Genomic DNA, 11,594 nt, shown 5'->3' on the forward strand with positions numbered 1-11,594 from the left:
ATATATATATATATATATATATATATATATATATATATATATATATATATATTGCAAGGAATGTAAACTAGGGTGGGCACAAATGCACAGTAAAAAAAATCAAAACCCTAAATTCTAACAACATGATTCATGGATATGTTAATTGAAAAAAAATATAAAACCTTTAAAATTTTAATCAAAATCAAACATGCATTCATGGAATCATGTTTAATGTTGATTAAAAAACAAAAATACCTAAGTAAATATTTATGACATTTAAGAAACCAAATAAAAAACTTAAATTCTAACAAAAATCAAAGATTTAGGGGTTTGATAAGTAATAACCAAAATCAAGCATTAATTAATAAAATATTGCTTAATGATATATAAAAGGAAAAAATAACACAAAAAGCTAAAAATTGTAATTAAACATTTGCTTTATTTAGAAAAATGCAAACCAATACCCTATTCTCTAAAAAAACATGAATTTACATTCATTAAAAAAAACACTGATATTCTAACCAAAATCAAACACTTATTATGTGCCTAATGCTAATTAAAAACCATACAAAGAAACCTTAAAATTCTAATTAAACATTTATACCATTTAAAACTAAACTAAATAAAAAAACAAAAAAACATATCATACATTATGCTTAAAAAAGCAAATAAAACCCTTAAAATCAAAGCATTCATGCTATTACCAGATAAATCCTAAGAAAAAGAACACAAACAAACTTAAACCCTTAATTAAACATTTTTGTCATTTGGAAAAGTCCAAATCAATACCTTAATTTCTTAAAAAAACTATAAATTTATGCTAACTAAAAACAAAAAAAAAACTACGTGTCTAACCAAAATCAAAGGAATAGAGAGTGAAAGAGCAGGGTGGGTATGTACTCCCCACTCTGCTAGGGGTTGCAAGAATGGTGCCCACCTAGACCCAGGGTACTGTCCACCTGCATTCTGGGTCATGGTGGGGACTTCCCACCTATGGTCTAGGTCAGGGTGCCCTGACCCATTATCCCTTGGAGTTTTTTTCTAGGTCAAGGTGGCAGGTGCCCACCTTACCTAGATCGTGGCTCCGCCCCTATATATATATATATATATATATATATATATATATATATATATATATATATATATATATATATATATATATATATATATATATATATATATATGGAAGTATGCACCTTCTTGGTCGCAAGCTGGAAAGTGAGGCCCCCCCTTTAGATTGTGGATGCCTCCACAGCGCCCTTGCTTTTGGATGACTTGGTGCGCGTCGGTGTGATTGAGATGATTTCCTCCTCAAAGAGGACTTGTGTTGCCTGCTGATGAGTCTTTGTTTGGTACTCTTTGAAAATAATTCTATTGTCTGGTTTGGATTTAGTTAACTTCAGGCAAATGAAAAAGTCCCATAAACCTAAGAGGAAAGAAGTTGAGATGTTAAATTTATAAATGAGTTGGAAGTTTAATTGGCTTGACCTTATGATTAGGGCTGGTAAACAAGCTGAACGAGCCAAGCTTGAAGTGTTTAAGCTTGGTTTATTCTTGTAGTGAGCCAAGCCAAGTTCGAGCTTATAAGAAGCCCGAGTTAGACAAGACGAGTTTGAGCTGTCTTGTTTATAGAAAAAATTCATTGGTTTAGAGATGGAAGAAATAAGATTAAAAAAAATACATGTAAAATATATTTTTTAATACCAAATGAGCTTATACAAGTCTAGCTGAGCCTACTGCCTATATTCATATTCAGCTCATCGAGCCTATTTTATGAGCCGAGCATTAGCGAAGTCACGAGCGGCTTGGCTTGTTTCCCAGCCCTACTTATATCTAAGCTATATACTCTATTTGGAGGGGTTTGTGGGGTGATTGCTTGCCCTCATGACACATTACACACTCTTTTTTTAATATAATGTTTCTGTTCGAAAAATAGAACAAAAGTTAACCTTGATGCGGAAACCCTAAGAACCATCTATCACCAAGATTTTAGAAATAAATTAAAATGCAATTTTACAAAACAAAAGACTTTTTTTTAAATAAATACAATTTAATGATTTTTGGTTACTTTTGCGTTCACAAATATGTGTTTAAATAGTGACCTAGGCAATAATAAAAGTATTCACAGTATACTCCAACGCTGCATGGTGGGCATGCAGCAAACTTTGAGCCAGATCCGATGATGTAAGATTCAGTAATGCCCAGATCCGAACCCAATCCAACACATTGACCTATACCCTGGCAAAAGCCACATATACCCAATTCAAACACCTTTCTGGTTTTGGTGCCCCGAAAGGGATTGGTGCAATAGATTGTGGCTTTGGCTGCTAGACGGACAGTCAAGGTTCGATTCTCATGAGTGTTGCCTTTCTGCGCAAGCCAACATGTAGCATAGGCTTTGGAGGCAAGGGGTCCTAGCCTCGGAGTTTTATGCTGCCGGCATGACAATCATAGGTATGGCAGGTTGAGCCGGAGTGACCCGGTATTCGTGTTAGGTGCGGGTTATAAATTAAAAAAACAAACAACAAACACCTTTTTGGTATAATAAAAGGGGAGGTGATTTTGAAAAAAAAAAAATCCATGCTTTAAGTGGTAGGAGGTGATTTTGAAAAAAAAATCATGCTTTAAGTGGTAGCAATGAACTTTCAAGAACCTCCTCTTTTTTAAAGAAAATTAAATATATACAAGATCAAGCAATCGATTGTCAACAAAAGAAAAAAAATTGAGATGCTCTGTTTTGATAAAGTTTCCTTGAAAGGACACGATTAGACCAACCACATTACTCGCTCACTGTGAGCCGTTCATTTTAAACCATTTTGATGCCGTACATCTGAAACACTAACAACATCAAAGCAAATTGTGGGACCCATCCAAGTGATGGTCATCTCATTCGTACAAGTTTTGGATGTTGTTCATCTTGAGATCAACGGCATCCAGATAAAATGCTGTCAAAGCACACTTTCACCTGATCTTGTCTCTTACTCTTTGTTGAGTGATCTGTTACATGCTTCCTTAAAAAAAAAAAAAACTGTGACATGCAATCCAATTTCCAAACAAACACACAAAAAGAAGAAGAAAAAAAAAGACTTATTTATCAAAAAAACTAAACTTGTTTTCTTTTCGACAGAGAAAGTTGGGTTAGGCATACCCCTACAAGTTATACAATCGTACCATTTTGGGGTTCAAACTTGCAACATCCCAACTTGCAACATCCCAACACAAGGTGACATGCACTAACTGCTCTTACCAGACAAGCGGAGTGCCCCGTTTTCCAAATATGGAAAACTCAGTTCCCAGCTGGTACCACTTTCGCTAGGCAGTACCAAGCTAACCATTTTCTAGCCGAAAATGGTCCATAAAACAGGAGCAAATGTGGGGGAAGAGGTCTCTACCCTTGCCCTGTCTCAAAATTCTGCCCTCCATCTTTGCCTTCATTTTTGCACGGGTTTTGATTTTAACCTCTATCACGTGTCCAAACTGGGCAAGGAGGGACGAAACCCCATTTTTTCCCGATTCACTACCATCCCTGAAAAAGGTCAAACTATCGAAAAATATTTTAATTAATTTACTAAATGAGATCGGGGACAAAGAGGGGCGAGGAAACACGTAAGTTCATCCCCACCCCCATCCTTGCACGGGTTTGGATTTTAACCTCCATCCCCATTTCATGTCCTTCATCCCCAGTCTAAATGGGGTGAGGCGGGGCGGGACCCCATTTTTCCCCAGTCTACTGCCATCCCTAGGCTTAGGCTCATTTGGCCTTCAATGGGCCGGGTTTGGGTAGCTGCAGCCCAAAGTAATAGTACCCAATTCAATTTAGGCTATGTTTGGGAGTCTTTCATTGGGATGGAAACACCGTTTCAAATGAATGGAAAACCAGATGCCCAAGGGCGTCACTGGTTTGGGTCAGTCATCTGACTGACCTAAATCCATTGAGTCAGGGTCCAATATAGATATCTGGATTCAATCGGTATTTACCGCAACAATCTAAATCTGACACTATTTTCAGATATGGATCCTCCAAATAAGATTTGAAATTTCATTCAACAAGTTTGGAGTTCGGGTCTGTTGCATAAGATTCTGATTCATGTTGGGATCAGACATGATCCAGACTGGACGTGATCCGTTTGCACCATGTCACACAAAAGTTTGGTTCTAAAGTTAGTATCCAATTCGAATCTAAAATCCCAACCCAATTGAAATCTGTTATGATTATGAACTAAAGAAGCTTCTAGATAAAGCGGGATAGATCCTTGTTAGTTTAGCCGTGATTGGGTTGGACTTGGATCTTGTGCAACAGAAGTTGGACCCCTATCCATGTCCGGAAAAGATGGCATCACGGACCTGTACCAATATTCCGATTCGAACACTGGCCGATCCGGGTCAGAACCGGCGGGCATTGCGCGCCCACAGTAAATGACTAAAACACCTATGCCTTAGCTGCATCAGTGTGGCGATTTGAAAAGGGTATTATGGTCATTTAGTCTTAGGAGGAAGACAAGACCTAACCTAGATTGCGTGTATAAATATCTCCCTTTGGGGGCAGCAGCTGGCCACCGAAGCAATCGGCAATCGGCAATCGCCAATCGCCAATCGCCATTGAAAGAGCTCTTCTTCTTCCTCCTCGCGGTAAGCCTCCCCCACTCTCTCCGAAATCCTGATTTCTTTCCCATCATGTTTTTAATCTGTCCATCGTTTCGGAGATCGCGATTAATCCGTCGATTGGCCGATTGGTGGTTGAAGATTGTTATCCGATGGCTCTGATTTTGATGATGAAGTCATCATGGATATCTTTTCTTTTCTTTATTTTTTGCTTTTTGATTGATTGTGTTGATTTTGGGCTTGAATATTTAGATCGATTGATGTGAATTGATGTTTGATGTTACGATATGGAAATCGGTGCTTTTTCTTTTCCATTGATGTTTGATTCATGCGATGATCGTGTTTTCCTTGATATCGGGATGTCAGTTCCCGATCGGTTCTATTATTTGGACTTTCTAAGGCTTTTGTATTTTCTGATATATGTTCTATGCTCGGTTAATTCCTGTTTAGATTGTTTTTCGGTTCTATAAATTGTTTGATCGTGTCTATGATTTTGCTAATCGTGTATTGGATTAGTATTTCTTGAGTTCGTTTATTTGATCCATTAATTTTCCCTTTATGTAATTCATATGATCACGTCTCAGTTGGTATCAGATAATCTTATGTTCCTATATATATATATATATATATATATATATATATATATATATATATATATATATATATATATATAGAGAGAGAGAGAGAGAGAGAGAGAGAGAGAGAGAGAGAGAGATCCATGGGGTCAGAATCACAAAAAAAGCATCGGGAAGCCAAAAAACCCATTAAGCACGTTTGCATCTCTCTCTCTATATACATACATACAATCGAGGTAGCTTTGATTAGATGAGCTTTGTGCTAATAGAAATGGTAGTTGATAGATGGGTTAGATAATTGTGGTGTAATTATTAGGTGCAGTTCAGAAGTAATATGGTTTGCGTTTTGAGATGGTTTTTTTGGGTAGAACTTTCTGGTATGGTAGTTTAGACAGACTTATTTTGGTATAAATTGTCCCTTAGGGCTATTGAATTTCAGGTAGCATGTTATCTACTCATAGATTTAGTAGGGTGAGGATGTCGTAGAACTTATCTTTTCATGAATTTTGCATCTAAATGATTGCCTTTATTGATCCTTTGGATATATTTTCTTTTCCTTGTCCTTTTTTTCTCCCTTGTCAAGTGTGCCTTAGCATTTAGATTTTAGTTGAATAAAAAAATGTGAATTGATCCTTCCAAAAAGAAAAAGAATACAGTAATGATATCTACTTTATTGCTAATTTTTTCACTAAATTAAGATGGAAATACACTATTATGAACAAGTCATGATGCACGTGATTTTCATGTCATCAATGACATAAGAAGGCACCAATTTTAGATTTTAGCTAATGGCACTAAATTTGGTGATGATAAATTTAGGGCTTATAAACTATCAGAATACTTCAATCTGCTGACATTAAAAATTATCAAAGAGAAAGGAGAAGGTTTACAGTCATGCTAGATCTCGCATTATTGACGCCCCCCAGGGGCGGCCCCCTGGACCCCACTCGCTGACTGTGCATCAGGACCCGTGCCCCCGGACCCCCTTCTCTCTCTCTCTCTCTCTCTCTCTCTATCTATATATATATATATATATATATATATATATATATATATATATATATATATATATATATATATATATATATATATATATATATATATATATGCTTTTTTGCTGCACCCCCGCACCCAAGGTTTTTGAAAGTGCCCCGCACCTGCACGTAACTGTGCTTCCTTCTTTACATAGCGAACTGGAGAAATGGCAAAAACTTCTATCCTTTTGTCCTGAGGGGGGCTAAAAATTGCAGCCAAAGCCACATTGGTTGCTTCATTTTTACACAACTGAACAGTGTGACTTAATGAGCTGCAGGAATGCCTCAAATGTTAGGATTCAGACTTTGAGTTAAGCAGGGTTATCTGTGTTGCACGATAGCTCTACTCAAGTTTCTAATATTCGTTGTGCAATATGAGTCAAAGGTGCCTGTCAAGGAATATAAATTTCCTTTAGGATAGTGATATAGATGAGCTGGTGAAGATTCAGGGCATGCAGACATATTTAATTTAGAACTTCATTATTATTTTGTCAAGATAGTATTGTTGTTAAGATCACCTTTTTATTCTTTAGTTTGTAAAGTTGGGAATATTGTTTTGAGGTTAAATTTATAAGTTTCAAACTGCACAGCCATGAAGATCTGAGTGAGGTTTATTGATTTTGGCTGGAGTAGAACTGTAGAAGTATGTTTGTTCTCTATAGTTTGGGTTGCTTGATATGGCTATGTTTCAAAAGGCGCTTATTCTTGCTAACAGCTTAGAACTGAACATTTTCTTTGGTATGTTTAAAAAATTAAATGCCAACATGCAGACCAAGATCAGGTTTATTAGGCACATCTTTAGTCTTCTTTCTTATCATGTTCTGGATGAGATTGTCATCTAGATGAAGTCCAAACTATGGTTAGTGATGGACTGCAGCATGGTGCTCTCATCTAAATGAAGCCCAAAAAATGGTTAGTGATAGACTTTTTGTTTGAATACGCTGCAGTTCGGAGACACATGCTTTATCAATAAGCAGGTAGCCAGTGCAAGTTCCCACTGGCTACCTACGAGGCTTTGTTATGTAAGCTGACCATGTTTGTAACATGTGATAGTCAAGACAGCCGGCAGCTTTGTAAGTGCCATATCTGAGGATACCTCTTTCCGCATGTTCTATGTTTGAACCAAGGTTACCGGAAGTGCCATAGGGCATGGGGAAGTGCATTTTGGAAATGTGAAACGTGACACTTTTGAAACGTGTTGGGAAGTGCCAAAAAAATTGAGAAGTGTGCTTCCCAATTTAGGGAAAGCTGACTTCCCTTTTTTTTTATTTTTTTTTTGTTTTTATTTTTATTTTGCTTTCTTTTTTCTCTTTTTTTGCTTCTTAAGTCGCCTCCGGTTTTCTTTTTAGATCGCTTCCGGTCTTAGTTCGCTTCTGGTTCACTTTCGAGATGATTCTTGGTTCGCTTCGGAGTCGTCTCGCGGTTTCCGCTTCCTAAAAATTTGAAAGTGTCTCGCTTCCTGCTTTTTCTCCTTGAATTGCTTCCCCACTCCTACTTTCTCGACTGGCTACTCTAGTTTGAACCGGAGTTACCGGAAGCTTCTTAGATAGGTCGGAAGCTCGCTTCCCAGAAACTCGATTTGGAAGCGTGATACTCCTCACTTCCGAAACATGATGAGAACCTCGATTCCCCCACACTTCTCTTATGCTTTCCCCACACTTTATCTATTCTTATTATACGTTTTCTTACTCAACTTTTCATATTTTTTGTGTTTTCTCTCTCTTCTTTCTCAGTGTCATGCCTTTTCTCTAAATTGGTAGTCATCATTTTTAGATTTTGTTAAAAATTTAATTCTTACGCTAAAAACCATGAAATTTATAATATTGGTCACTTTTATTTTAGTTTTTTTTGTGTTTCATTTTGATTCCCATTCAATTCTTATATTTTGTTTTTATTCTTTGCTTTCCGCTTTTTGTACATCTTAAAATGCATCACTTCTCGCTTCCAGTTCCTAGACTGACGACCTTGGTTTGAACACAACTAGGAGTAGCGATTCATTAGTTGCTTTACCCAAAATACCAATGTAATGAAGGAATGGCTATCTTGCAAAATATTTAGTTGTGTTCATTGTTTGTAGCTCATATTGATGAATGCTTGTCTTGGTTGTGTTATCAGTTTTTCTGAAAAGGATTTTTATTATAGGCATTGTGCAGTTTTGGCCTTTTTTGTTTTTAATTTTTTTCTTTTCGATCTTAGTTTTGGCATGTTGTCTTCCCTCGTTATTTGGTTTGCCCTTGATCCTGTTATCTAATGACTTCAAACTGAGAACTTCCATAAATTTATCAGTTTGTAGATGGAAATGCATGAAAAATATCTTGGGTTCTTGTAGTATTAGTTCTATCTCTATAATATCATAATTTGTGAAAAGTTGGCATTGAAGTAATATGTGCTTGGAGGTGCAATATCTGGTGTATTAATAGACAATGCCCAATATGCCATTATAGAAGCCTATAATCAAATATTTGAGGGGGAGGGGAAAGAGGTTGTGACCATATGGACTTGGGAAGCGTGCTTCTCTGAAATGCGTTTCGGAAGTGCGAAACACGGCACTTTTGAAATGCGCGGGGAAACACCCATTTTGATTGGGAAGCTCGCTTCCCACTTGCTTCCCCGATTGCTTCCCACTTGCTTTCCAATCGATTCTCACTCACTTCCCAATATTAAGACACATTTTTTTTCTTTATTTGGGGTTTGGAGCCTTTAACATTTTTTTGCTCAATATTAGGAAAATTCAATTCCTAGGTCGCTTCTTACTCGAATCTTAGGTCGTTTCTCTCTTCGTTTCTGGTTCGTTTCATAGGTCACTTCTGGTTTGCTTCTTTCTGCCACAATTCTCGGTTTGCTTCCTTATGAGACGATTTCCTGTCTGTTTTTAAGTTGCCTTTTGCTTCCCGCTTTCTAAAATTTTAGAAGTGCCTCGCTTTCTGCCTTCGTTTCCTGAATTGCTTCTCGCTCCCATTTTCTCAATTGACAACTCAGGTTGTGACAACTTGTTCTGGCTAAGTCTGTCACCTTCTCTGTTTTATGTTTGGTTTTTATTAATGAATTATGTTGATTCTCTTTTTTTCTCAAAAAAGATCGAATATGGGAAGCAAGAACTATGATAATTGATTGATGTCCCATACTTGGGAACTGCCTTGATTTCTGAATTTGATTTTGTTTTAATTTGTATTTTATTACCGTCTTGTTTATCTGTGTAGGGATTATATTTGGTTGGGCGGCTTGCTTTCCTTTCTACCCGGTTAAAAGTTGAGGGCGTTAAGCTTACAACTACTTTTATGTCTGAGGACGTTCTTTCCTATCTTGAATCAATTGGGTTGCCAAAGTTGAGGGCAAAGTACAAGCCTCATCGTCTACTTTTGCTTAGAGAACCTCGGTGGTTCTTGTGTTGCACTCTGTTGCCACCTCTCTTTGATGGTGATCCACTAAAAGTTGCTGGATGAAATTTCCTGTTTGTTGATTTCTGGCTTGTTTCATCGGAATAGAATCTTTTGTTGAAGAGTAGGAAAAGATGGCTTTGCAGAATATCGGTGCTGGAAACAGAGATGATGCCTTCTACCGTTATAAGATGCCAAAGATGATTACCAAGGTTGAAGGTCGGGGAAATGGCATCAAGACCAACATTGTCAATATGGTAGATGTAGCAAAGGCACTTGCCAGACCTGCTGCTTACACCACAAAGTACTTTGGTTGTGAACTTGGTGCTCAGTCCAGATTTGATGACAAGACAGGGGTCTCCCTTGTCAATGGGGCTCACGACACTGCTAAACTTGCAGGTCTTCTTGAGAATTTCATCAAGAAGTACGTGCAGTGCTATGGTTGTGGGAACCCTGAAACTGAGATTGTCATCACCAAGACACAGGTTATCAATTTGAAGTGTGCTGCTTGCGGGTTTGTGTCGGATGTTGATATGAGAGACAAGCTCACCACCTTCATTCTGAAGAACCCCCCTGAATCAAAGAAAGGAGGGAAGGATAAGAAGGCAATGAGGAGAGCGGAGAAGGAGCGGTTGAAAGAAGGGGAAGCTGCTGATGAGGTGCAGAAGGCAAAGAAAGATACCAAGAAGAAGGTGACCTCCAAGATTGCTGCTGCAAAAAAGAAGGCTGCTGGTTCTGATGAGGATCATGGTTCTCCCACGGGAAGTCATGCTGATGAAGAGGATGGTGATGAAGATGATGTCCAGTGGCAGACTGATACCTCCGCTGAGGCAGCACGACAGCGAATCCAGGAGCAGTTGAGTGCTGTGACTGCTGAAATGGTGATGCTCAATACCGATGACCCGAAGGAGAAGCCCAAGCATGCCAAAAAATCTGAAAGGCAGCCGGAGTCGCCTAAAAAAGGAAGCGATAAAGAGAATGGCACTGCAACAACTCATGAATCGTTGGTTTCAGAGATAAAGGGCAATCTGAAAAAGGGCTGCACTCCAAGCCAGTTGTACTCCTTCCTTGCATCACTCTCTGGTGATCGGCAGGATATCATGAACGCACTGTTTGAGGCCTTGTTTGAGGGTGCGGGTAAGGGTTTTGCAAAGGAGGTCGGCACAAAGAAGGCCTATCTTGCTGCTGTAACACAGGAGACTGGCTTGCAGCAGCTGATGCTGCTCCGAGCGTTGGAGTTCTGGGGCAAGTCTAGTGCTGATGTGTTGAAAAATGTGGCTCTGGCCCTGAAGTCCCTTTATGATGAAGATGTGGTGGAGGAAGAGTACGTGATGCAGTGGTACGAGGAAGGTCTGAAGAGGAGTGACGGCAACAATTCGGAAATATGGAAGAAGGTGAAGCCGTTCATAGAGTGGCTCCAGAGTGCAGAGTCCGAGTCAGATGAATAGAGGTAGTCACAGACTCACAGGCTCGGTCATTTAAGTTTTCTGTTGGGGCTGTTTGTGTGTGCTTACAGTCTGCGTACAATCTGTCCGTTTGGTATGTTTGTGTTCTAACGAAATGTAATGCTTTGGTGGTTTGCATATCCTATGTTGTTTGAGAACCGAAAAAAACAACTATGGTATTTGTTTTGGTGTTCTAAAAAATAAATTTGTCGGGTGTTAACGGTAGCATACTTGGTATTTAACCTGTGTGTGTGCTCACTCCTGCGCATAAACGTGCACTTGACTCACCGAGGGGTATCTAGCTCTTTGAGCGAGAAACAAGCTGCCTCTATACGGCTGGTGTTTGGGAACACTGCATCGGAGGTATTGGAGCTGGGTTGCTGGATACCTGATGCCCAGCTCCGTTTGGAAGCAGTGTTTTACCAAAAGGCTCGCAATGGGGAGGGTGTTAGGAGCTCCAACACCCTCCCCAATGCACAAGTTTGACTCCCACCTCGGGAGGTGGCTTTTGGGAACTCAATGGCCAATGCCTGCCTCTAAACACCAAGGAATCAGATCCCTCTTGGGCCCAACCACCCGTTG

At 38.8% G+C, this 11,594-nt stretch overlaps 1 protein-coding gene across 1 annotated transcript; it reads left to right on the forward strand.

Annotated features, from left to right (window-relative positions):
* The first annotated feature begins 4,529 nt into the window (after positions 1 to 4,529).
* LOC149818687 (eukaryotic translation initiation factor 5-like) lies at positions 4,530 to 11,217 on the forward strand. Its single transcript, XM_089985959.1, has 2 exons — positions 4,530 to 4,608; positions 9,391 to 11,217. The coding sequence occupies exon 2, from the start codon at positions 9,702 to 9,704 to the stop codon at positions 11,013 to 11,015; it is 1,314 nt and encodes a 437-aa protein (XP_089842085.1). The 5' UTR covers positions 4,530 to 4,608; positions 9,391 to 9,701; the 3' UTR covers positions 11,016 to 11,217.
* Positions 11,218 to 11,594: the final 377 nt, after the last annotated feature.

The sequence above is a fragment of the Nuphar pumila genome, chromosome 13 (genome assembly GCF_984573655.1).
Source record: "Nuphar pumila chromosome 13, dmNupPumi1.hap1.1, whole genome shotgun sequence".
Taxonomy (NCBI): domain Eukaryota; kingdom Viridiplantae; phylum Streptophyta; class Magnoliopsida; order Nymphaeales; family Nymphaeaceae; genus Nuphar; species Nuphar pumila.

Coding starts and splice junctions, on each gene's coding strand:
- LOC149818687 (XM_089985959.1), top strand. CDS start 9,702: ATGGCTTTGCAGAATATCGGTGCTGGAAACAGAGATGATGCCTTCTAC.